Source organism: Meles meles, chromosome 16 (assembly GCF_922984935.1).
Source record: "Meles meles chromosome 16, mMelMel3.1 paternal haplotype, whole genome shotgun sequence".
In the NCBI taxonomy this organism is placed as follows: domain Eukaryota; kingdom Metazoa; phylum Chordata; class Mammalia; order Carnivora; family Mustelidae; genus Meles; species Meles meles.
The window spans coordinates 23,282,287-23,309,628 of NC_060081.1; the positions used below are offsets into that span (position 1 = coordinate 23,282,287).

The 27,342-nt window shown below is 48.3% G+C and overlaps 1 protein-coding gene across 3 annotated transcripts in view; it reads right to left on the reverse strand.

Moving 5' to 3' along the window:
* The window catches only part of PRKCE (protein kinase C epsilon), a 476,978-nt gene that overhangs the window by 70,949 nt on the left and 378,687 nt on the right, over nucleotides 1-27,342 (reverse strand). For all 3 annotated transcript variants that reach the window (XM_045981248.1, XM_045981250.1, XM_045981249.1), the window contains one exon: nucleotides 12,496-12,650. In XM_045981248.1, the coding sequence (XP_045837204.1) occupies nucleotides 12,496-12,650 (155 nt within the window). The remainder of the gene's footprint in view (nucleotides 1-12,495; nucleotides 12,651-27,342) is intronic.

Here is a 27,342-nt window from a genome sequence, read left to right on the forward strand (position 1 = left end):
AGCAGTCTAGACATTATCCTGATAACAGAGAGCGATTGCAGACTTCTGGGCCAGAGAGTGCGTCAACTCCTTGTTTCATGATAATTAATCTGCAGGAATGGTCAGCCTGTTACCACATGACCAGAGAAAGAAGCAAAGGCAATTAAGTATGACCCGAGTGGCCTCCACGTGAAGAACCCTGCCCCCCACCACCCAGCCTGGGCCATCCTGAACTCAGCCACGGCTCACAGAGACCACAGGACCAGCTCAGATGTTCGGGTACACTTGCTTACCATGGGCAAAGCCCCCACAGTTTGCTAAAACAATTTCCATTTTTAGTGGGTCAATCATTAGCCAAAGACACTGAAGAAACCAATTCCTCTGACCACACCTCAGAAAGATTCAGGCTCAACTGCTAACTACATTGTGTTAATGCATGTTCCAAGATTTCTACCTTCTAGAGCACGTTTTACAGTCACAAAACAATAGTCATAAAATAATAATATAAACTAATAATAATCATATTCGTAAAATAGCAGGTATTGATTCCCTCCTCCTAAGGCTGGTCGGTCCCATGGCCTCGGACTCGTCTTTGGGACCTCTCACATGGTAAGACATTTTCAGCGGTTTGCTAGCTGGCAAGATGTATCTGTGGTGAAATTTGCAAGATGGACAAAGTAAATCTTACCAATGGTTCACTTAGGCACTTGTGAAACCGAATACTATGACGATAATGACAGCAGCTAACACTTAGAGAGGACTTAACTTTGTACCAGACATTGTCCTAATTACTTTACAGGTGTCAATGTGTATTTGCTTCTCTCAATATCCTTCTGAGGAAGGGGACACCCCCACTTCACAGATGGAGAAACTGAGGCTTAGAGAAAAAAGTTCCTTGCCCAAGATCATAGATCTAATGAGCAGTGAAGACAGAGCTTGAAGCCAGAAGTCCTTTACCACCGTACTGGGTTCTCAGTTCTAGGACAGGCACCATGAGAAATACAGAAACAGATGACAAGATCCTCCACCAGTTTTCTCTCTTTCTTTTCTTCTTCTTTTTTTTTTGGACACACACTATCAGCTCAAACTTTGTTTGAAACCCTCAAACAAATTTAATCAGGAATTTCCCTCTGGTTCCAGACTTCGTGTTTGCTCTGAGACTCTGATGTCAATAAGAGTCAGAATTCGACTTCTGATCAGGTCAGCAGTAATGTGACTTCCTCAGATGAATGTAAATTTGGCTTTTCAGCCCAAGCAAGCTCAATTTCTGCCTCTCCTCGTCCCTCCCCTTTATCATGTCCCAGTGACTTCACCCAGTGCTGTTACTGGCAGGTTACACAGCACAAAAACAGTTTGGGGTAGAGATGATCTCATGTTTAAGCAAACTTGGCCCCACAGAAAAGTAACTACTCTTGAAAGAACTCTTGATGACATTTAGCTTTCCTTCATCAGGAGGACAGCCCTTCAATGAAGCCACATAGTGCAGGGACAGGATGATTCTCATTACCAAAATGCACATTTCTAAAGGCAGCACGTTTGCTGAAGCAGGTCCCATAAGGGATCGGGTGGTGGGGGTGTCGTGGGGAGCTCATGGAGATGGACGGATGCAAATGGAGCCCAACAAGAAGTCTCAGGCACCAGAGCCAGACTTGCAGCTTCCCAGGGCAACCACACCTGTTCAGCCCATTGGTCACTGTCACGTGCATTTATCAGTACTTGCCTGTCCTGTCCCAGGGCCCTCGAGTGCTCAGTCCTGGAATACTGCCAAGAAGAGGCTTCCCTCTCTGGAATGGTGCCTAGACCCAAGATCTGGCCCTGCCCTGGTGGGGCCCTTTAATGTGCTGGGGGGACATAACGTCACATACCCACCACCCTGTGCCTCTCGAGCAAGGGCCTTATGGCACCATCATTGCTGCTGTGTGCCTGGATCTCTGCAGGCCTTGCTAGGCCTCAAACAGCTTCCAGAGGCCTTTCTGTGTCCATTAGCTGATTTAAATCTTCTGGTGTATGCCAAGACTGCAGCCTTGGCCATCTTGTTTTATGGATTATCATCAGCTCCGTTTTATAGATGAGGACACTGGGGCTCAGGGAGACCAGGACATTCCCCAGGGCGACACAGTTAGTAAGTGGCAATGCTGGGACTTGAACCTGAGACTTCCATATTAGTTTGCTATGGCTGCCCTAACAAAGTACCACAGACTGAATGACTTAGCGGAAATTTATTTCTCCCAGGAAGTCCCAGATTAAGGTACTGGCAGGACAGGTTTCTTCTGGGGCCTCGCTCTGCTGCTGGGAAGTGGGTCTTCTTCCGGTGTCTTTACATGACCCCCTCTATGCATTTCTGTGTCCTAATCAACTCTTCTTTTTTTTTTTTTAATATTTTATTTATTTATTTGACAGAGAGAGAGAGGTCACAAGTAGTCAGAGAGAGAGGGAGAAACGGGCTCCCCACTGAGCAGAGAGCCCGATGCGGCGCTCGATCCCAGGACCCTGAGATCATGACCCGAGCCGAAGGCAGAGGCTCAAACCACTGAGCCACCCAGGCGCCCCCTAATCAACTCTTCTTAGAAGGACACCAGTCCTATCAGATTAAGTCTATCCACATGATCTCATTTTACTTTTCACCTCTTTAAAGGCCTTATCTCCAAACACAGTCACAATCTAAGGTATGGGGGGTTAGGGCTTCAACATACGAATCTGGAGGGGACAAAATTCATCACTACATCCTCTGACTCCATAACCTTACCTTCCCTGTTCATCTAACCAATATGGACGGAGCCTCCTAGGAGCCAAGGACTGTACTTAGTTACTTCTGTAAATGCTTTCTCATGTGATTCTCAGAACAGTCCCGGGTAATCCCATGGGGGAATGAGGAAACTACCTTTCAGGCAGTTTAAGTATTCTGCCCAGGAAGACATAATAAAGATGAGGTAGAGCCAGGACTTGGCCACAGTTCTTGGAGTCCAAGCTCAGCGCTGTCTCCAATATACAGTTTTGCTTCCCATGTGAAATACCAGCTCACAGCAATGGGACAGGGAGACCTGACAGTGGCCACAGAGGGGTGGGATCTGGTAGGATCTCCTTCTTCAGAGAGGTCATAAATCTCATGGACAATGGCAGAATCTCTTACTGTGATGATTAAGTGAGTTAGGTGCAGAGTGTGTAGAATAGCGTTGAGTTTATAACAAAGGCTAAATAAGGGCCTTGCCACCCTTGGTCGTTGTTGCCACCGCTGCTGTGCTGTACTGTGGCTGTTGTTCTTGTTATTATTATTATTGACTTCTGGACAAAGAAAGTAGCTTGAGGAGCCACAGCTACTTTTCTTTCCTTCCCAAAATTACACAAAAAGATCTAAATACACAAAGATGGGGAGAAGGAGAGAGGAAACAATAGCAACACAATTTTGGAAGCTGGAAAGCCAAGGGATGAGTGGTTAATAACTTAATAGAGCAGAGAAAGTTCAGTTGGTTCAGCACCTAACTCTGGATTTTGGTTCAGGTCGTAATCTCAGGGTCGTGAAATCAAGCCCCACATCGGGCTCCACACTCAGTGGGGAGTCGGCTTGCAATTCTTTCCCTCTCCCTCCGCTCTTCCCCCTGCTCCTGCATACACACTCTCTAAGTAAATGAATAAACAAAATCTTAAAAAAAAAAAAAAGACTTGAAACAGCACTGAATCGAGAACCCCCAATGGGGAAAGTCAAGAATGGTTACATTTATGCTACAGAATCTCCCAACTTCTGTCCCAACCAAACCTCAGGAATTTACAGTAACAGTTACTTCTGGAGATGAAGGTGGGGAGAGAGAAAAATGGTTGGATGAAAAGCAATTATAAACTCATATTCTCTTCTTTACTCTGCACAGCCCCTTCTCGGTCCCCAGAGGTTTATTCTCTGGAGAAGAAAAACAGTGGGTCTCTGGACACAGGGTGGGATGAGGGCAGAGGGCAGGCACCAGGGTACAGAGCTGGAAATGGAGGAGTTCTCTGGACAATGTCTCCCGGGAGCAGGGCCCTCCAGGCCTGCCTCCTCACGTAGCTCCTACAGTACTGGCTGCTAAGTCCTTTCCCTTTGGGCAGGATGCTGGAAGAGTCCTCCCAGGGTAATCTGAACACTCTAAGAGGAAAGTTCTAACAGTATTGACAGTCAGGAGTTCCCCAACTATATGGCTAGCCATATTAGCCTATAATGAAGGCCAAGTTGACCAATCCGATGCTCAAATGACAGCTCCAGAAAGAGAACAGAAAGAATCCTTTAAGAAAGAAACATTTTCTGAACTGAAGGACATATTTTTCTAAATTGAAAAAGTCTATCTGGAGCCCAGTGCAATGGATGAAAAATGGCCTACAGCACATCATTAGTAAGTAACGAACAAGCTTCCAGGAAAAAAGAGATAGATCTGTACAACGGGATCCAGAATTGAAATAGCTTCAGACTTCTTGACAGCAACACTGGAAGTTAGAAGGCAATGGAACAGTATCTTCAAATTTTGAGTGAGAATGGGTTTCAGTCTAGAATTCTACACCCAGCCAAAGTCTTTATCAAATTTGAGAGAGACATAAAGATGATTTTCATATAAAAGGAAAGGCTAAAAAATGTACTGCCCATCCTCAAAGAACTGCTGGGGCTGCTTCACCACATTAAGGGAATATATTGAGACAGGGATGTGGGATACAAGACACGGGAGCTTTCAGAGAAGAAAGAGGCCAAAGGAAACATGAGGACAGCAGTATGGGGACAGTCAGGCAGCAGCCATGGGGGAACTGTTTAGGCCAGAGTGGGCTGGAGGGCTCCAGGCGAGAGCTTCCCATGGACATGAAGTTGACAGAGTATCCATTGCACCGAGACACCCTGCGGGGAGACGTGGACAATTTGTAGAGTTTGTGCTGAACTAATAACCACATAGAAAGCAAAGAGATCATTATTATCTCCAGGGAAAACAAAGAAAAGATATAGGAAAAGTAATTATAGCTTACCACATGGCTTAGTTCCAAATAGTATTTCTTTTTATTTTTTTTTAAACGATTCTACTTATTTACATGTGTGAGAGAGAGAGCACACATGAACTGTTGGGGGTGGGGTGGGCAGTGGGAGAGAGAGAAGCAGACTCCCTGAGGAGCAGGGAGCCTGACATAGGGCTTGATCCCAGGACCCTGAGATCATGATCTGTGCTGAAGGCAGAGGCTTAACTGGCTGAGCCACCCAGGTGCCCCCAAATAGTACTTCACAGTCATAATAATGCATACGATGTATATTCATTTAACCACAGTTATAGTAAACTCTACTGAGAGGAAGGGAAGATGAGAGGTTGGGATGGGAGTGTGGATGTCATGGGGCAGTGGGAGTAGGGGTAGAGAAGTAAACTCTCACTTCCACAGTGGACAGTCACTACATAATGCCTAAAATAGAGTTTTACAAAAGTAACAATAACAGCAAGTTAGTCAGAAATACAGAGATCTGTTCTAAAAGCCTCAAGTGAAAAAACTGAAAATGGTTGTCTCTGTGGAAGAGGAACCTGAGTGGAATCTGAGAAGGAGGGCAGAAACAGCTTTTTATTGTTTAAGCTCCTTGTAGCATGGTTTGACTCTTTATCTCTATGTGTATCTTTGATTTTAAAAAAATCTACGCTTTATAGTACCTCGCTGGGTAAACCTGGGTGAGTTCTTGTCCAGTTTTGGTTTCAAGTTCCACATCTAGAAAATGGAATTGGTTTAGATCACTCTGATACCTCCTTGATCTAACGTTGGAGACTCCCGACACCCTCCTATTACACACTCAGCCCTTACATCTTCAGAAATGTTATATCATAATATCATTTTCTAGAATGGCTGGAGGGCTCCTGACAGTGGAAGGTAATGCTCTGTGGGGGGAGAAGATCCCAGAGCATCCTGAGTGATCTTCCAGAAGGCAAGTCATAGAAGACTGGGAAGGAAGAAAGAAGGAAGAAAACATCCTATTTACTCCTCCTCTTCCTCTGCTTTTATTAGCGTTAGATAAATTGAGAAGGTAGGGAAAGAAGACAGGAATCTAAATATTAGACCTTCCCCTTGTTAGCATAGGCTTTAAGTAGAGCTCTTCCCCAAGTCAGGAAATGCTGAATTGTGTCAGTGGCAGGAGGCGATCCCAGGGATCGAGGCAGGCTGCCGTTCCACAAGCTAAGCACACACGTTCCCTCTTTGACTAGCAGGAAGATAAGGCTACAGTTTGTATCACAACTCCATGCCCATTGTCCAGGGAGGTCAGGCTTGGAGAGCACGGCTACGGACCCCAGCATCCCCTTCTTGACTTTGTCCTCCCGTCCCGCTGAGGACAGGCATTGAAGATCCAGCTCTGTTAGATCCTCGGAGGTATTGCCTGAATCTGTGTTCCAGGCTCTTCATTCTTACTGATTTTTTAGAAACATGATCATCAACAAGGCAAGCCTTTCCTAAGCACCTCTTGAGTACAGAGTGATTTAGCGTGGACCAGAACAGAGACCGCTCTCTCCTTGGGACTCCCCACTACCCCCAGTTTGGGCAACCAGGAGCACGACAGGTCCCCAGGGTAGGAGGGCTGTTGGGGAGTGGCGGTGACGGCTCACTGAAGACGGAAAGTTCTGAAAAATTAAGGGAGAAGTCATAACTTCCCCTGTGCTAGACAAAGACCAAATTTTAGTGCTCCACGTGAGATGTTACTCATGAATGAGACTTCCCAGGAGGAAAATGCCTTGTCATTCCCCACTGGCTTTCTGATCCTCCACCTCGGCCTCCTCAGTCTGACTTGGAGCCGTCACGCTCCGCTCCTGGATGCAGGAGACACGCAGGCATTGTCTGAGCTCCAGGTCAATGCACCCAGTCACAAAGAGGTTCAGGAACTTGCTCAAGAAGAGTTCTCGAAGGATTCTCCAGAAAACGTTCCACTGTTCTACCGTGGGTGGTTCTAAGGTTGGTGAAGGGAAAACTGACTTTTTACCTTTCTCTGCTGCTTACTTTTTTATTTTTCTTAGAACTACCACTTTTATAATTTAAAAAAAAAGGAGGGGAATTAAATTTTCTAAGAAGGAAGAAAGGAATTCATTCTTCTGACATGATTCCAGGAATCCATTTTGGAGCTTGGGCTAGATAAAAGATCTCCAATGTTCTTTCAATTCGTCTTAATAGAAATCAAGATACAATAAGATAGTTAATCTTTACTAAGGGCCTACTGTGTGGCAGACACTATTCAAAATTATTTGGAACTATTAAATCACGAAATCTCCATAGCTCATGAGGTAGGTACGTACAACTATCACTCTCATTTTACAGATGAGGACACTGAGGCACGGAGTGTTAAGACGCTTGGCCAATGTGGCCGAGGGCACGTTCTTCACTACCCTCCGTCACAGGGGTCCTGACTTCTGAACTCTGAAAGAATACAGAGATACATTCCTGACTGCCAAACCTTTGCTTATCTTCCTCAGGGCCCCCGGCTGTCCTCTCTGTCTGAGGCGGATCACACCATCTCTCTCATGTTGCACAGACAGAGGGGCACTCTCGGAGAGTCAGCTGCTCCGACCGAGCTGCTCAGAGGAAAATAGGCAGGCAGCGACCCTGATGGAGACGAAGAGAGAGTTCTCTGAACCCACTCTTAAGGAAGGCCTACCCCTCAATACCTCTACCTCTCACTATGTGTGGGGGCGGGGTGGGATAGTAAAGGAGGGAAAAGTTGTTTTTGTTTTTTTTTTAATTAAGGCATGGCTGGACACAGTGCCAGCTTCTGCCACAGCACACAGAGGATTCCAGGAACACGGGGTAGGAGACAGAGAGGTGGTACCCTGCGACAGTACACCTGCCTGGTGCTGGAACCTGACTCAGATGAGAACCAGAAGAAAGGGGGCCATGCCTGTCAGTGTGGGCTCTCCTTAAAGTGTGAGCCGCCAGCCAGAGAAATGACTGCTTTCCTCCATTCTTGAACACTGGCCAATTAGCTGTTAATTAGTGTGTATAAATTCCAGCAGGAAGGCCGAAAATTCCATCTCCACTCCAGCAATCAGCTTCCTCCTCCAAAACCTGGCCTTGCCAGTCTCCCAAATAAACCCCTGTATTGCACAAAACGTGGTCTCTGCCCGGGCTTCAGAACAGCCAGGGGCAAAGAGGTGGAGACGCACTCACAGCCGCGCCCCCCCCCCCCCACCATCCAGCTGCAGACACATTGCCTTCTACCCTCTTCTGTGGCAGCCTAACACAGACAACATGGGAAACAGAGATCGCAGCATTCTCATTAACCCATCAAATGAGAGCTATGAAGGATTTGGGGGCCTTTTAGGGTCGAGGAGTTAGGAATGCTTCCAACACAGACTTTTAAGAAGCACACACCTAGTGGAGGGAGCGACCACTTGCTCGGGATTTCTAGGGACAGGGATACAAAGGCTCCGAGAAATGAAAAAGAATGGCATCGGGGACGGAATGGCAACCACTTGCACTGGGCTGGAAGGCTCTGGAGCATCAGAGACTAGAAGAACAAGTATTTAGTGAACACTTACTATAAGCAGGCTGTTATTCTAGGCCTCCCAGGTAAGCACTCTGGCGTGGAGTTCTCAAACACAGAACAGGGATCTTAAGTAAAAACGAAAGTTTTGCAAAGAGAACCTGCTAATGGCTGGTCCAGAGGGAAGGCATGATCCCCAGGACAGGCTGGGTGGTCAGGGAGAGCCTCACATGAGCAGGCAGGGCTTGACATAGTCCCCAGAGGCAGAATAGAATTTTTCTTCATCTCTGGCCCCAAAGTCACCTGAGGAACACTTTTAAAAAATATATAGATTCCTGAACCCCACTCCAGACGTACTGAATCAAAAACTCTAGAATGTTACCCTGGGTAACAATTTTTTTTAAACAAAAAAACAGATATTATAATTATGGTAACCTTCAAACACATGCAACAGGAGATAGGATAGCGACCCCCCCTCACCGCATGTGCACATCACGCAGCCTCAGCAATCAGAAACTCAGGGCTGGTTTTTTTTCTCACCAATATCCTTATCGATTTCCCCTTCTCCAGTATTATGGAATCCCTGTACCCTTTAAAACAGGGACTCTGAGGCAGTCAGAACATGGGCGTGAACTGGAAACCAATCATTGATCAAGACCCAGATTGGGAGCAAGGGATTTCTAGGAACAGGGCTACAAAGGCTCCGAGAAATAAAAAAGAATGGCATTGGGGATGGAATGGCAAATAATCTGGAGCACCTAGAGGGTGGGATACATGGTTGGCAGGGACAGTGATAAGGGTCACACGATCACTGGGGGCCACCAGGGCCCTGTTGTCACAGACTGTGTTTTTGTGAGAGACGAAATAAGCCACCTCCTCTGGGTAGGAAAAGCACCCCTTTCCGGGGCCGAAGTCAGCCACAGCAGCAGAGCTGGCTGAGACGCCATCCGCTGCTCATTGCCTGCTGCCCTCTGCTCCTGTGCTGTGTGCAGACCGCACAACTGTGCATGGCAGGTCCGGGGCACAAAGGAGTTGGAAGGAGGCTAAAAAGGGACGTGTGTGACCACTGTGAGATTTGAAAGAATGCCGGGCAGTTGTGCAGGGGAGGGAGGATAGAGAGGAGGGCAGGGAACAGAGAGGCAGTGAGGGACTCGAGTCTGTGAACAACTGTAAGCCCATCTGGGAAGGGGGCAGCAGGCCCCTGAGAGTCCTTCCTGAGAGAGAGTTTGGGGGGAGAGAGCTTGTTTGGGTTCTGGGGATAACTGGGGGCTGGATGTAGTAACGCAGGGTCGCTGGCACATAGGAGTCCTCTGAAAGCATGCACATGTTGGAATCGCTCAGGCAGTGTATTTAGGGTAGGGGGAAGGAGGGATGAAGGCCCTGGGGAAAAGCAGCATTGAGAGAATAGAGGTTGGAGGGGAGCAGCAGCCAGGCCAGGGGACACAGAGACTGAGGACGAATGTTCAGGGAGGTGGGAAGGAGTGTTGGGGGGTGGGGGGGAGGGGAAAGTGTGGCTTCTAGAAGCCAAGAGAACAAAGTGTTGACAGGTGTGATGAGAGGGAAGCAGAAAGGGGAGAGGCAGACCTGTAAGGGAGAGGTGAGTTTTGGAGTACCTGGGATGACACCTCAAAGAGTTTGGACTTGGACTTGGAAAGGCAGGGTGACAGATGTCATGGTGTACAGCGTGAGCTTGCTGATCTGTCACTTAGTCTTCCTCGGCCTGCCACTGATGGAGGAGGGCCTTGGACAAGCTACTTCAGGGAAGGCTCAGAATCCCTGCCAGGAAACTGGATGACTGTACCCACTGTAATAGGGACGGAATGGCGATGATGTTGCAAAGGGTGGAGGTCCTTCTTCCTGTCACGGGCACCCGACGGCACACGGCCTTGCAGTATGGGTGAGCTCTTCCCACACATAACTCCTGCATCTTGAATGGGCCCGTGAGCTGCTTTGGGGCAGAGATTAGGGATTTAAGCTAATAGGAGTCAACAGTCACTTGTTGACTATGTACTATGTGGAAAACAAGAAAAGCGTGTAAAATAAGATGACCGAGGGGTTTAACCAAAAAAGTGGTCCTTAAGGGAATCTGCAACTCAGTGAAGGACCCACAGCAATGCCTAACGCTAACACGAAGGGGATAGTGGTAGGCGCAGCAAGGGCAGTCTCAAATCCCATTCATTCCCGAATTGCGCACGGAAGCGGGAGGTGGTGGAGAAACTTGCTCTGGCTGGCGGGACCAGGCTTTGTGCAGGCAGGCGGTACTGCATGAGGCCTCTGGGCCGAACAGAGGACAGCCAGGAGGGCACAAGCACAGGCAAGGTGGGAACTGGCAGGTGGATCTGAGAAAAGCTGAGAACATTGGCGGATTCAAAACAAGGTGCTGTGGGGAGTAGGGAGAGAAAGGTGCACCTGGATGTAGCAAACACAACCTAAGCGGAGCCCCAGTGAGTCCCACTCCCGTGTAATCCCATAATCTCTCCCTGAGGAGGGGGGAAGCTGGGACTTCCTCTAACCACAACAATGTGGAAAAGGCGATGTCATGTCACTATGGAGATAAAGTGACATTACAGGCAAAGGAATTGTGCGGATATAATGAAGGTCCCTAATCATTTGAGCTAAACAAAAGGGAAACCATCCCAGGTCGGCGTAATCAAATCAGGTGATCCTGTTGAAAGAGGGTCCAAGCCTTCCCTGGAGTCAGAGACTCTGAGCAGGACAGACTGTTCCTCTGGCTGGCCTTGAAGAAGCTAGCCACGTGCTGCAAGGAGCTGAGGCCTTCCTACTGGCACGCGAGTGTGGAGGAGGACCCCAAACTTCACACAAGCATGCGGCCTGACCGACACCGTGATCACGGCAGCGAGACCCCAAGCCGAGGGCCAGTGACCACTGTGCCTGAACTCGGGGTGGACCACAGAAACGGGGGCTAATGAATGGGTGCTGCCTGAAGCCCGTAAATCTGTAGTCTTTTGTTACGCAGCAATAGGAAGCCAACAGAGGGATGCAGGATGGGGGCAGCCATGCCAGGCGGGCTGAAAGGTCTGGATTTTATTATGCAAGCCGCAGGGAGGCACTGATTACTTCTGAGCAGAGAAGACACACATTGGAGGAAACTAAGAGTCACCAGTAAAAAGGAAGTCTGGGGTGAGTGTTGGTCAGAGCCCCTCAACGAGCCTTTAGTGAGAGCACTGCTCCCAGGAGAGGGTCAGGAAGGTTCTAGTGACTAAGTTCTGGGTTGAATCCAGCCAGCTATTCTACCAATTGGGAAAAAAGGTTGGGGGTGGGGGAAGGGAGCAAAAACTAAGTCAAGAAATTGACAGTCATTGAGAAAACCTTAAAGAACTTTAGCGTCCTTGTTGCTAACTATAAATATTTACTCCTCCCAGAATTCCTGACCTCACAGAAGAGCCTGCGTAAATAGCCCCACTCCCTTACTGGAAAATTAGTGTGTGAGTGTGTGTGTGTGTGTGTGTGTGAGTGTGTGTGTGTGTGTGTGTGTGTGCTGCGTTTTCTTGGAAGGGGGACAGGGCGGCAGTGAGGGACTGGATGATGTGCAGGAACTTCCTGTTGGATATTGTCTACCTCCCTTCCCCTCTTCCTCCTCCTTGAATCAGAAACCCAGATACCCCTGAGCAACTCCTTCTCTGATTCTATCTGCTGGAGACAACTAAGCCAAACAAACTCAGGAAGTGGCAAGAGGTTGGGAAGGGGAGGAAGTTCATGGCACAGGAGGAAAAAGTAAAGAGAATGCCCTGATGTTGAAGGAAGAGGGCGGGGAGAGAGAGAAATGAAGGTCATTCCAAGGTCGCTCGGCACCAAGCCTTTAAAATGTTGTGCTTGGGCTTTTGATCAAAACTGGCACAAACAGTGGGTCAGATCTCCTGAGGCTATTCCAATATTAACATTCACAGTGATAAACAGCCCCCAAAAAAGTCCTCTGCAAGCAAATTAGAACAAAAAACTAATCTAAAGTGGGTTGCTAAGAGACCGGTTGGCCAGGGGCCAAAGTCAGTTCGAGTGTCTGGAGAATTCTCATTTTTTCGCTGTCCGGGGAGGCAGGAGAAGGGAAGAGCTACCTGTAGATGACTCCATGTTGGTGGAGGAACATGAGGGCTGACGTGACCTCTGCAGCGTAGAACCGGGAACGAGGCTCATCGAATTTTCGGGAGCGCTGAATCTGGAACATGAGGTCGCCACCATTTACATACTCCATGACGAAGAAGAGGCGGTCCTGAAAGGAGAGCAGAAAATGCCATTTAGGTAATTCCACTGCTGCTGCCCACACAGGCCAGAGAGCATCTCCTGAGCCCAAACTCAAGGGGGAAGAAGGTGCAGCGATGGCTGAATCCTGGTGGCACGCAATCCAGACAGAAGTCAGGAGACAGATAATCCAGACAGCACATGGATTAGGGTAGGAGGCATTATTTTAAATCTCTTGCTCTGTTTTACTTTTATGAACATCAGCTCAGTTTAGCGGAGGAAACCCAAAACGGACAGAAAGGAGACCTGGGTCTTTGATTTCCGTGACAACCCTGAAGTGTGTCCTTGGACAAGTCTCTGTCCCTCTGGAGGCTCCAGTTACCTTTGTATGTGTAGTAGGTTGGATAATGTCTCCCCACAGGACATCCATGTCCTAATCCCTTCACATGTGAGTGTTACCTGAGACAGCAAAAAAGGACCTGGCAGGTGCGATTACAACAGGGATCCTGAGAAGGGAAGTTTTTCTGGATCACCCGGGTGGGTCCTCAGTGCAATCACAGGCGTCCTTGTAAGAGAAAGGCAGGCGGGAGAGTTGAGAAGCGGGGAAGAAGGCAACATGGCCACAGAGGCGGCAGCTGTGCTGTGGCCACAAGCCAATGAGCATGGAGGCTACCGGAAGCTGGAAGAGGCAGAGGGACTCTCCCCCGAGGGCCTGCAGAGAGAGCAGGGCCCTGTGGACATCTTGATTTCAGCCCAGTGACACTGGTTCCAGACTTCTGGTCTCTCGAACCATGAGAGAATAGATTCAGATTGTTTGAAGCCCCCAGTTGGCAGTAATGTGTGAAGACAGCCCTGGGAAATGACTTCATGGTCCCACGGGCTTTTCAGGCTGCGAGTGCCCCTTCTGGGGGCCACTCTTCACTCTGGAGGATGTTCCTACTGGGATTCCCATCTTGCCACATTTCCTATGGCTTCTTTCCTCAAGGCGGGCCTCCGAATGACCCAACCACACTCCTACGTCATCGAGGGGGGGCCTTCTGTATCTGCACTCCATGCCAGTGTGTGAAGCAGATGGAGGGAGGTTCACTTCTGCGGTTTCTTGACTACTGTTTCTTAAGCCTGTCAGGTGTGGGGCGCTGTGCTAGGTGGGAGGCAAAGAAGGTCAAGCCAGCACTGTCTCTGCGGAGCTTAGGAGCCAGGACAGGAGATGGGGAAATAGGCGGAATGAAGAAAACAAAACAGGAGCAGAGTGTCTTAAAGACGAAAGGGCAAGAGAAAGGGAGGGGAGGCTTTCTAAACTGGGGTCCACGGAGGATTCTGGGCAGAGCTGGGGTCTGAGACAACAAGGAGGCGGGGGAGCAGGGTGGGAACAAATCCCAGGATTTGGGGACAGGGTGAGAATGCCGAGGTCGGGGGTCGAGTGGGTCAGCGGGGGAGGAAGGTTCACGGAGCAAAGGGAAAACAGTGATGCTTGGGAGGCCAGAGAGGCGAGCACATTCTTAACATATAGACAGAGTCCAGTGAAGCTGGCAGGAGGAGGTGGTCATGAGCCTGCTTTAGTCATGAAGCAGCTTTGATAGCACATTTAATTCATTGTTGACATCGCTTTGAAAGTAAGTCCACTGTTAAGAATTGTTACGAATTCAGACTACCTTCTGCCCCAGGCGTCTCCAGATTCATTCAGGCTATACCAGTACTCACAAAGGGCCTACAGTCTAGCCTCTCTTCCATTTGTCTTCCTTCCCCTTCAAGGCCTGCCCCATTTTCTCTCCAGAGTATGATTCTGGACCTAAAAGTATACAGGCTGCCTTGCCCACCATTCCTGCCTCACCCATTCCCCACGCAAATCCTTATCACAACACCCGAATGCTCAGGCCGACCCCAGCCCCACGAGACCAGAATTCCCGAGGGTGGGCCTCAAGCCTCGGTAGTGGGCAAAGCTCCCCGTGGACCTGCCGTGTGCAGCCCGGGTTCAGCACCACTCTTCCATCTCGTTCTGCGAAGGTGTTTGGCGTCTGAGAGATACATGGACTGTAAGTCATTGAGATTTTCCTTCTGTCTGCAAGGATCCCCCAAGAACACAGGTTCTCAAGCTTGTGCCCTGGAATCACACGAAGACTGGTGAGCACACGGATCCTGCCCCTCACCGCTGAGTTTTCGATTCGGAAGACCTAGGGGGTGTGTCTGAGAAGCGGCCTCTCCCACACGTTCCCCTGGTCTGACGTCAGACCCCTCGATGAGAACAATGGGGTCCCAGGGCGCTGGGGGCAAGACTTTCCCAGGGCAGGTGCGGCTGCCTCCCGCATAGAGCCCTGCCCTGAGCTCTTGAACCACTGCACCAAGAACAAGCACTGGGACGCCCTCCCGTGGGCAGCCACCCATTGCTTGCAGGTGGAAGCAATGATGCCACATTTCCTCCGCGGCTTGTGGAAGAATCCAAAGCTTTTGGGAGGAGGAAACCTGTCTTCTCCACACCCCTCTCTGCTCGCTGGCTGCTTTTGATTCCACTGACCCTAGACACACAGCATTTAAGAACAGAGACTGTGGAGTGACAAAGAAGAGCTCCCACCGAAATCTGTCACTCGCTGACCATGTAAGCTCAGGCACATGACCTGCTCCCCGTGTGCGGTTTGATGGAGGACCTGCCTTACAGACGCCTTATGGGCATGAGCTTAAATGTTAAACTGTCTGGCTTACAACGGGTGCTCCCCGAAGGTGGTCTCATCCTGTCATCACCGATGGCAAGAGAACAACCATCACCAAGTCTTCACTTCCTGTCCTTTTAGCACTATTTTCCCATGAGCCCTTCCTCTTCCAAATATCACTTGGCTCCCTTGGTTTTCGGGCTGGTTTCCTCCCCATGTCTCGGGCAGGTGGCCTCGCATCTGCTGGTGTGGGCTTCTCTCCCCAGCTACCAGGCGCCGGAGTCCCTGGGGCCGGGCTCTAGGGCCCTCCCCTTTCCCCGCTGTGTCCTCGCTGAGCGGTCTCCTCCAGCCCACAGAGCCTAATGCATCTCGGTGGGCACAGGTGACCCGGGAACCCAACCTCCACACCAGACTTACCCTCCAAGCCGCACACCCATTTATCCAACCGGGTTTCGGACATTTCCCTCTAGATGGTGCAAAAGCGCTCAACCCAACAGGTTGGAAACTTACTTGGTAATTCTTCCCCACGCCCACCCGCAGCAAACAGGTCCTCGTCCAGCGTGCCTGCGTCCAAGTCAGAGACCGGACAGTGACTGCGAGTACCTCTCTCTCCCTCATCCCTCACATGCGTCGCCAAGCCCTTCCATGCTTTTGTACCATTCTGCATCTGCTGCATTTGTCTACATCTTTCTGTCTCTGCCCGCTCAGTTCACCACCACCATTCTGGTCCAAGCGGTTCTCACCTCCTGCCTAGACTCCTGCTAAGTGCTTTCTTCCTAATGCTCCACACTGCCCACCCCTAGCAAATGCAGATCACACCACAGGCAGTTACCCTGCTGAAATGAAAATCTGAGTGTAACCTATCCCCCTCCCTTCTCTCTTTCTACTGGTTATTCTTTCAAGGGCTTCCTATTACTCTTGGAATAAACAGAAGACTCCTAAATATGGCTGATGGCCTTTCTTATGATCCACCCCACCTACCTTCTTCTGAGTCCCCTCCCTTCCAGCCATCCCTGGCTCCCTCTGTCCCAATAGCAAATACCCTCTTGCCATGAGGCCTTTCCTCGTGCCATTCCCTCTGCTTGGAATGTTTCCCAGCTCCCTTCCCCTGGTTAATCCCTCCTCATCCTGGAGATTCCAGTACAGCCTGCATTTTTTTTTTTTTTTAAGAAGTTGTCCCTAACTTCTCTGACAAAGTCAAATCTCCCTATTATATGCTGTGTTCTCCCCTGTAGCATTCAGGAGGTCTGATTTGTGTAACTGACTCGTGTCTTTCTCCCTCAGCTGTTTCATGAGGGCAGGAACTGTTAGAAGTTCTGCCCTATTAGTCTATCAGGGAACTAGCCTGACCCCAAAAGAAAAGCTGCTATAATCCTCTTTAAAAAACAATCATCACGTGGATGGAAGAATGAAAAAAGGTTAGGGGGCTGCATGGGAGAAAGGGAACCAGAAGGGAACTCTGATTTCTTTTTTTTTTTTTTTTAAAGATTTATTTATTTGACAGATAGAGATTACAAGTAGGCAGAGAGGCAGGCAGAGAGAGAGAGAGAGGAGGAAGCAGGCTCCTCGCTGAGCAGAGAGCCCGATGCGGGGCTCGATCCCAACACCCTGGGATCATGACCTGAGCCGAAGGCAGAGGCTTTAACCCGCTGAGCCACCCAGGCGCCCCGGGAACTCTGATTTCTGCCACCGCAAATTCTTACTGCTTAAGGAGCCAGGGACAAGTCAGCCTGCTACAGAGAGCCTCCTGCCTGGGGAATCTGGAGATGTGTGCCGCTCTCGCCGCTCTGTCTGGATTAGCACCCTGTATTCAGTTACAGCTCTGAACAGTTCTTTTGTTCCATGAGTGTCTTCACTTCCCAGTGAGATGATCTATTCCTTGAGGAACACGGTTTTTTCCCAGCAACCCCCACCCCCACCCCACTACCACTAGCACGGAACTCCCTAACTAAGGAGACACTCGATAATGAATGGTGAATACTATGTCAAAAACTGATGTTGTATTATATATTGCTTAATTGAATAATAAAATCTAAAAAAAGAAAAAAAAATCTGCTCGTCCAACATTCGCTCTGTGTGAGCATCTTGGGGAGAGGGGGGATCCTTGTCAGGTTCATTTCTTACTGGATCTCCAGCAACCAGAGCTGAGCCTGGCGCACAATGGGTTACCAGTGTGTCCCTGTCCAATGTGTTAGTTCTTGGACAGGCACCATGCATGAAGCTGTAGTTGCTGAAAATTCAATAGTGAACGAGGGCTGGTTTCCCTGTGTTATTCCTATTGTTAACCTCACTTGGAGTTATTCTAACATTAGCTCATTTTGAACTTCCGTTGAAATCTACTTTCTGCTCAATATACCTCGGTGTGCACAGCCCCAAAGTAGAATCAACCCTTTTTAAACGGGGGGAGAACTGAAGTTTAAAGCCAGATCGGTTTTTCACTCCCCCTCCCTCCATTCGGGGAGTTTGGATCCCTTCTGACCTCCACTCCTAACACATCTGAGAAGCGTGTTTTGACGCAGAGTGAGAACCTCAAGTCATTCTGGGAACTGCTTAATTACATAAACTGAAATCAAAAGAAACCTGGCAGACCCCGCAGCTACTCATTAATCCCCTCTTGGCATCAGCAGAAAACAAAACAAAACACAAACCCAACTTCCTGGTAAAGTAAGCAAATATGTTTTCTGAGGTAACCAAAGATTTTAAAAGCCTTATTCCACCTCCTCCTCCCTTAATCTCACCTGAATGTCTAAAAAGTTACGGTCTTGAGATTGTAAGTAAAATAATGAAATTAGGAAAGGGATTATATGTCATGGTCATTTAGGGTAAGAATAGTTAATCATGACCTACAAGCCGGAAGGGCCACACCATGTATTTGAAATTCCCACTGGGCTCTGTTTTCCCAGAGCGCTAACCTTTCCTGCCTTTGAAGGGAGCACTGTTCCCTTCATCTTTCATCTTTCAAGGTGTGATGGATAGCCAGAGGCTTCCTCTCAGCAGTACGACGTGTCCTGCCAATTGGATTTGTTTGGACGCACATTCTCTATCATTTGCTAGCTGTTTATATGTGCAAAGATTCTATTGCTTTTGAGTCAATTTCTCATGAGTGCCCAACAAAAGATTGGATTTGGAACGATCCACCTCTGATGTGCCAGGGACGGGATGAACATCTTCTCCAATGCGTCATTTAAGGGAATTGTGGGTCCTCACTTCATCCTCTGTGACATCCCCTTCTTCCCCTCCGCGTCCACATCATTTAATCTATCAGTTCAAGAGGTCTTTCTTGGGTGCCCAGCCCTGGGGTGTGTCCCTAGGGGTTATGAAAGATGACACAAGCCATGGCTTTAGTTTCTAAGAAGTAGGAATGGAATATGGGAAGCCACAAAAAAGCAACATAAAACGTTCTGAGGTTAGGGGCGCCTGGGTGGCTCAGTGGGTTAAAGCCCCTGCTTTCGGCTCCGGTCATGATCCCAGGGTCCTGGGATTGAGCCCTGCATAGGGTTCTCTGTTCAGCAGGGAGCCTGCTTCCCCTCCTCTCTCTCTGCCTGCCTGTCTGCCTAATTGTGATCTCTGTCTGTCCAATAAATAAATAAAATCTTTTAAAAAAAAGTTCTGAGGTTATGTGCAAAACCCTCCTCTATGGAATCAGATTGTGAAACCTGGATGTCTGGGTCATTACTTTCTGGGCGGCCAATAGAGAGTAACTGTCTGTCATCCAGGCCTTAGCACTTACAGAAGACCGTGGTAGGAAACCATCAGGTGAAAACCCTTTCTGTATTTTATTTTCTCTAATAGAACTGGTCCTGGTGGAACTGGCTATTGCTATATACGGATTTGGTTGACCCCAATCTGAATTAGGGTCAGGAGGTGGGCAAGAGAGAAGGGAAAGTCCTGGCAAGTTACAGAAACAGCCCTCAGGGAAGAGGTAAGGGGAAAGGGACACCGCGGGGATGGGGGTGGGGGGGTGGGAGTGAGGTGAAAAAAAACCCTTGCTATCTGGAAAACAGCTCATAAATTCTGGATGCAGGTAGGAAGAAGACAGATTGGTGGTGGTGGGGTTGGGGGGCAGGGAGGAGGTGGTTCCAAAAACGCACGTAGGAAGCAAAGAACCCCAGAAACCTTCTGAGTGGGTAAAATGGCATGATTAAAGCTGACCTAAAGCAAAACTATTCTGGAAGCAGACTTCAGGACGGAGTAGAAAAAGGCAGCTTGAAGTTCGTCCATATCTTCCTTATTTCTACCGTCCTCAGCATGTCCTTATCTTCGAACCAACCAGAGGCAACCCTCCTTCCTCTCTATTTTGCCTCCTTTGTAGAAATAAAGGCAAGATTCAACCACTCTGAGAAGCTTAACCAAAACTATTTTATTTCCCCACAAAGAAAGCAAGCCTTCATCACAATAAACATCCTTCCTCTTACGGGAGACTTACCTCTCAGTTAACAGAGGACAGACTCGTGTGGATAGTAACTGTGATTATGGGAATAATTTTCCTATGCAGTAGCAAAAATAATTATCAGCCAAATAATGTTGTTTAAAAAAAAAAAAACCATTTTCACACCTCGTCAGCCTTTCCTCGCATAGACCTTTCCTTCTTTCCACCTCCCACTGTTCAGAGGCCTCGTTCCAGTGGCATGACCTTGTTGTGCTGTTTCCCCAAGTTTGGATTCATCTCAGCCAAATTCCTACAGCAATAACCAATTCCACCAACACCAATGGTAGTAGGGAAAATGCAGAGTGGATTTTCACAGGGCTATGTTTTATGAGGATCTCCTAGAAGCCACAGAGGGAAGAGTCCACCCTGCTTCGGGAAAGAGGGGAGATGCTCATTTTCACGTGGGAAAGCCTTAACCTAATCAGAAGTGGCCAAAACAGTAAAAATCCCGCAAGAGTTGTCTGCTGGTTAGGAAGGTCTGAACGTCATTCGTGTATATCTGATATTTGTTTCCAGTTGCTTGAAACTATGATTATTTGACATACACAGGATGCCCCAGGTTTAAAGGGACCTAAAGCAGTAGCAAACTGACTCACCCAATACAGCTCGAATAAACACTTCCTGCCTCCGATCAGAGCTGCACTCTGCTCAGAGAACTTCGAGTCCCTGCCAACCTGCCCCACACGCTGTCATCTGGGTGAAAGCTAGGGTGAGAGGAAGAGTTCGTCTTCAGCACGTCAGAGAATACTTTGCTTTTACAGGGTCCTCAGCCTCTTCTGAGAAAGCAAGCTCTTTGACATGACCTGACTGTGCAGGGAACAGCCCCCAAATAGGTTACGTGTCAATGATGTTGACTGCTGGACTGACCTCCTGCCCCGAACAAGGGCAGTGTCTCAAGCCAAGTGGGAGTAACAGCTTATCGTTAGTTCTCGTTTTGAAAATGACAGAATCAAGAGGGTTTCGATGGGGAACATGGTCAGTGAAAAGGACAGTGGTGTGGCAAGCCTGAGGTCTTTCATTCCATCACATCCTCAGACAATGTTCGTACCTCAGCATCACTTCACAGTACCTGGCTTCCTCCTGGTTTCTCCCCACCAGCTGCTTTCTCCATCAAGTGCCCTCTTGGGGTGTGGCATCAGGCTGTCATCCTCTGTCCCTAGCTGGTGACCTGGGCTCCAGGAGAGCAGCAGGCATCAGGGACCTTGACCCCACTCACTCATCTGCCTGACTTAGCGACCTGGTCACCCAACAGAGGTTTCAGGCTCTGCACGGTGCCCGTTGCCCACCCAGAATCTGGTCAAGATGGCGACACAGGCCAAATCTGTCTTGATGATACCAAGAGATAATCTAAATCAGACCACATCGCCTCCTCATTGGAGCCTACAGTCACCAGTAGTCAGCTGACTGAAGCCAATGTTAAGGACCTATGGAATGTTCCTTCTAAGTGTTTTCAAGCATAGGGACAAAAGTATTCTTGTCCTAATTCCATTTCCCCAACCCAGCCAAGGCCCACATCATAACCTTGTCCTTTACCAATGTTCTTCCCCTGAGCTCAGGCTGGTCCTCCCAATCTAGTGCGTTAACTGCATCAAACTCTGTTCCCCACACATAAACCTTCCTGTGTCTCCAATAGGTCGTAAGCACCAACAGCTGGGGCTCAGGACATCCCTTTCTTGTATATCCCCCTCCTGTCTAGGCTTGGTGAATGTACAGCTTAGTAAGAAGAATGGAGTCTCTCCACGTGCAGCTCAGATACGAGATGGAGCCCACATAGGACTGAAGCAGCCCAGGTAGCTGCTGCTCTGATTCCAGAAACTGAGCTGCCATCTTATTTCCTGCACCCAACACAAAAAGAAGTACCTACAGAGGTCATACTTGAGGTCTGATTTCCAGGAGGCTCACGCACCTACTACCACTGTCAATAAAAGCCTGGGGTTCTGGGTGAGGTCAACCCTTGAGCCTGTTACTGCTGTTGCTATTGTGTTTTTGTTTGTTCCCTTCCTTAAGTCTATTTAGCCAGGAATCCTGCTCACCAATCGGAGGATTAGAATGTACCCCCATTAGGGGCACCTGGGTGGCTCAGTGGGTTAAAGCCTCTGCCTTCAGCTCAGGTCATGATCCCAGGGTCCTGGGATCGAGCCCCACATCAGGCTCTCCACTCAGCGAGGAGCCTGCTTCTCCCTCTCCCTGCCTCTCTGCCTACTTGTGATCTCTGTCAAATAAATAAATTAAAAAAAAAGAAAAAAGAACGTACCCCCATTATTGGGCAAGGGACCAAGCCCACTCAGCAAAAAGCAATCAAGGAAACTTTCTTCAAACGTGTGTGTATAAAACGACTGGCCAGTTGACTGAATTGTTCACTTTACAACCAGCTATCAACATCGCTATAGCCCTTCTTTTCTTACCTTTCTTTTCTCCCAAAGATTATGTAAAGTTCTTGGAACAGTTTTAAAGATAAGCAAATACCAGGTAGCTGACTCTGAGTGGAGAAGGGACGTCATTATTTCCCTTGGATTGTGGGAAAAATATATAACTTGCTTAGCGGAAAATATTCAGATTGATCATGCCAAGCATGACAAAAGAAAGTCCACCTCCCCCACTCCACCAACACGTCCTGGCTAGGGGGTATCAGTCTCAGCTGATCCCAGGTAAAAGGATCCTAGAACGTAAATTCCCGAACCAATGGTCTCCAGCCTTCCTCCATCCTGGCACTCTCACGGGCAGAGTGTGCTCTCATGACAAACCACGGCTTTCCACCACAGGAGGCATCTCCTGGAGTGAACAGGGCCATGTCTCCTGCCCCTGGCTGTACCCCTACCACCCCTACCATACTTAACACCAGCTGGGCTCATCCACACCGTTCCAGTCCCGCCATGAGAACGCACTTACTGTGTCGCTGATACTGGGCTATGATGTGTTCTTTGCAACTGTGAGGGCCCTACGACATCAAATCAAGGGCCTGAAGTTCCCACCTGGGGCTGCATCCCTGTACTTCTGTCTTTTCCTTTCTATCAATTCCACTTGGCTTTTGACTTTGAGTCCCACGGTCCTGTTGGTGGATTCACATGCATGGCTGCCTTGAACCGAATCGGCCACTCCAGCACGGCAAGGAAGCGTGGTTGACATCTCCACGGTGCTAAATCCCCTTTCCTGTCCTGACTCCTTCAATAAAGCCAAAATGAAAATGTGCTAATCGGGGGAAACTGGCAATAAAGCCGAAATGAAAATGTGCTAATCTGGGGGAAACTGGCAACTTGGAAATAATACACTAACGTGCGCACACAACTCAATCCTGCGGATTCTGAACACTCAACCACGTTGTTTTAAATCCTAAGTGGCACGGCTGGTGGCTGCGGGCAGCCTAAGGAGGATTTCCATACCACTTCACTAATACTTTCATTTGATGGCAGGTAGAGCGTGAAAGGAGGGTTTTTGATGATTATGTTCTTTGATCTCCGTACTTCTGTCCAGGTTCGCTCAGAATGCCAGGCGGTGTGGTGTGGTGAGACAGACGGATCGATATTTGGTGTAATAGCACAGGTTCCTCTCCGAGGAACTGTTCAAGCACACATGCTATGGCAAGAAGGTGCTGAATCCCGGCAGGTGTTGTTTCTGAAACCTAGGGGCACGGACTCCGACCAGCACCACGGAGTCTGCACGAACAGGCATATGGGTGCTCAAAAAGCAGGACACAAGCAGCCTGTGTTTAATCTGTTCCTAAAGCTTTCGTTCTTAATGACCTGGAAAAGGTCATTGGCACAGACCAAGCCAGGGGAAAGTTTCAGGATAAGTTGTAGCTCTCGCACGGGCTGAGGACCAACAATTTTAATTTGGATAGGATGCTGGTTTCTTCCAAATGTAGAAATCCATTATCCAAACAGATCCAAAAAAATGACTTGGGAGCCAGAGAACCTTGAATGAAATGTGGCATGACTTGACCACAGTCAAGGTCTTTCTGTCAGTACTTGGTCAGTGGGGTTTTTTTGTTTTTTTTTTTTTTGTTTGTTTTTGGTTTTGGTTTTTTTTTTTGACATTCTGGTAGCTTTCTCTGCCTGCACCCTCACCTGCATGGTATAACGGTCCCAGCTCGGCCTCTGGACCCAGACTGCCCATGTTCGAATCGTAGCTCAGCTGCTTCCTGGCTGTGTGAACTTAGACAAACACAGGCACTGGCTTCCCCAGCTATCGAATCTAGATTCGAAAGTAGTTACTTGACAGAAAATTAAAATAGATTATCCTTACGGCAGGTGGTTGGTCTAGAAAAAAAGAAAAAAAAGCTGCTAAGGAAAATATCTGTTCTAATTTTTCAACCACAAGCCTCCTTTCGTTCAGTGGCTGCCTGTGGCTCAGTGACGGACTCAGTTCCAATCAGTCCATCGTACTGTGTTTTAAACTATAAAGCCCCAGATAGGTATTTGCTATTGCTGTGGATTTAAATCACTTTTTGCAAAGCACACACGTTACAATAAAACCCCTATTTATAGAAATATACCATAGCTGCGCACCACATCACTACCCAGACGAGACCTACCCTCAGCCTTCAGAAACCACATCAAAGAGCAGCTCTGTGACTTCGGCTCCCACGGTTCCATGACTGGCAATCTGGAGCGGTTTCATCCCACACGTGGCGACGGGCAGGTGAGTGAGAACGATAAGTGAGAACACCGAGGAGGCATACCTGTGGAAGACCGCTGCCCGGAGGCCCTGGTTTGCTCGCTCCCTAGACAACGTGCCACTTCCCTACTCCAGAGCCCTCAGAGGGTCTCCACAGACTTTTGGAACAAAGTCCATACTGTCTGTTGGGGGTGCTTTTCAAACTTTAGCCCACAGAGGAATCAAAGGGACACCTTTTTAAAAAACAAATTCCTGGACCGCATACCCCTGAATTCTGAGTCTGTGGGTGCAGGTTGGGACCCAAGCATCTGCGTTTCTAGCAGGCCCCCTCACGCTGCAACACTGCTAGTCTAGGGCCTGCGCTCCGAGGATTTCGTGGTAGACCTTCCCCATCTGGCGGCAATCTAAATTTCAATCTATCTCGCTGCCTCCTACTGGAGGTGCTTTCTTTTCATCTCACAACCAGTCCTTGCTCTCAGTCCCTCCTGAACCGCCCAGGCAACTCTGCTTCCCACGCCTCCTCTCCACGTGCCAGACCCTTCCTGCTCTCCTTCCCCTTGGCGATGCCTTTTCCAATGAAGACAGCAATTCCAGAACTCTTGGTCTGGTGAACTCATGGCAGTCTTTAAACCTCCCAAGGGATGATTAATCACATCCTGCACGTTAAAACTTCTATCACTGGTATGTTCTGTTGGTACAGAAAGGGTTATTTAACTCAGTTTTGTTTTTCTAGCCTACTTCTTCAGTTGCACTTTTTCAGTCCACGAGAGCAGGACTTATCCCTTGCCTATAAGTCAATCAGTAAATCATGACAGATTAATTAGACTTATCAGTCAATGCATTAATATAATTTTGGTTCTGCTCAGCTAAGATTATCTGAATTACTAGGTGGGTGAGCACCATGATTCCAGACAACCCAATTCAACCTTGCTCTATGGTCTTGGTTTGTAGAGTGGCTCCCAAGGTCTCTTTCTGAATCTTTTACTGGACCTAGAAGAGTGGGCAAGCTTTTATTAGATGGCTGATCACTGAGGAGGCTCACCCAAACAGATTACTTCTCTTCATGCTGTACAGACCAGCTAAAGTTCACACACGTTCATGACCCTTCTTTCAAGAATTCCACAGGGGAGATCTGCCCACCAATGATGTCAAGTGCAGGCAAACCACCAGAGTCTCTTATGAACAATGAAAACAAAAGACTTTTCAATTGCCTTCTGACTAATTCCTTACTTAGTGAAATAATCTGTGAACTGGTAAGGAAACACAGCTTCCAACCACAGTATTATGTAAAAAATGTGCATTCTCTTGCAATACTGACCTACAAACAATCCAATGCCAGGAAACGCTAAATAAATGCCAGGAAAAGAGGTGTATTTCCAGATTCACATGACTTTTACTGTTCTTCTACTCTACATCAGATTCTCGGTTTGCCCCCTCAGAGGAAAACTGACTAACTGTCTTGAAGTGCGCTGCCTTCATAAGGATGGGCTCTCCTGCATCTCGGAGTCTTCAGGCTCTGCCCAGCTCTACGTTCGGTACCTTGATTTCACAAATGCCCACCCATTTTCGGCAGATATTTTCTGTGTATTTACCAAAACACAAGGCAGTGTGCCTCCGACACACGCACTGCTCATTCTCCATCTCTGTTCCCGGAGACCTCCAAGATGCGTCTACCCTTGAACGTGTACTTGGTGTTTCATCTTGTAGCGTGTGGGCTGGGCCTCGATCTGCAGAGCCCCTGAACATGCAGCAGAGATGAGTAAGACTGCAAGAGGGCACAGAGCTCACTGCCTTCAGCTGCCAGGCACCCCCTCTCGCCTCCACCTCCCAGGTACCTCTCAGAGGCCACCTCAGGCTGGTCCTCAGGGTTCTAGACCACATGCTTCAATACCATCTTTTCCATGAGACCGAACTGTTTGAACCAAATTATCGTGATGTACAAGGCCTTGTAATATGGTGTGCCCCATCCATTTGGCATTTGTTCCAATATGATATTGCAGCATCTTGAACAGGAATACACTGAAATTTTATCTGTAAAAAGAAATGCCTTGCTTGGCCAGTTAATGGCCAATTCAAAAGCACAAAAAGCATGTAACTCAAGAACACAAACTGTTAAGTACTTCAATAGCCCCGATTTATCTAGCAACTGTGCTAATGAAAATTACCCTAATCTTTTTATCTCAGAAGGTTCTGGGGAACCTCTCCCTGGCACCAAAGTGTTAGCAGTTCTAATTCCTATCCAAGCACGCAATATAATATCATCTTTCTGAACAAATTCCACGTAATTCAGATTTACCACCAATTCTAATTGCCCAAATTGGTTTTCTTTTGCTGTGTACCTCTGTTTGGATAAGATAAAACTCTGCCAACCTGGTTAGAGCAGAGGCACCGATGGGAGAAAACCAGCATGAGCTCCCACCAACCCCGAGAGCTAGTTCTTCTCCTCCAGGCCGCAAAGCCCTGGGCAGAGTTCCCACGTACCCACAACCCAGGGTCAGCCAGTGACAACAGTTGCCTGTAGCCTAAAAAACTTCCACCCTGCTCTGATCATCCAAATGGAAAATTTATGAGAGACACAGGCAGAAGAGTTCACAGACAATGCCCTGAGCCCTAGAAATCACTTATTTCATAGTTTATCTGAACACAATGTACTGAGTAATAGAAAGTTATTCAATGAATACAGGTCTAGGATTTCTAGTTAGAGTAGGTAGTCTTTTGCCCCCCCTTCCCCCAGAGACTGGAAAATCAAGAGGTAACCGACAGCCTTAGCCAATTCAACCTCTGCTTATCTACTTTCATTCATAAGTTCTTTTGGGAAAAGGAAGGGAAGGAGATCAAGATCGAAATAAAGGTAGGTGACTCTTACTACCGCAGTATTTTCTTTGGGGTTACTGTAGCCAAGACCGTACTCAGATGGGTAGTGTTCGGGCAGAGACAGAGGGGAAACAACACAATACAGGACAGGGAGTTTACAGATGCTTCCCCCTTGCTTGATCTTGTATAGGGCTAGCTCATCTCCCCATGGATCCCTGAGG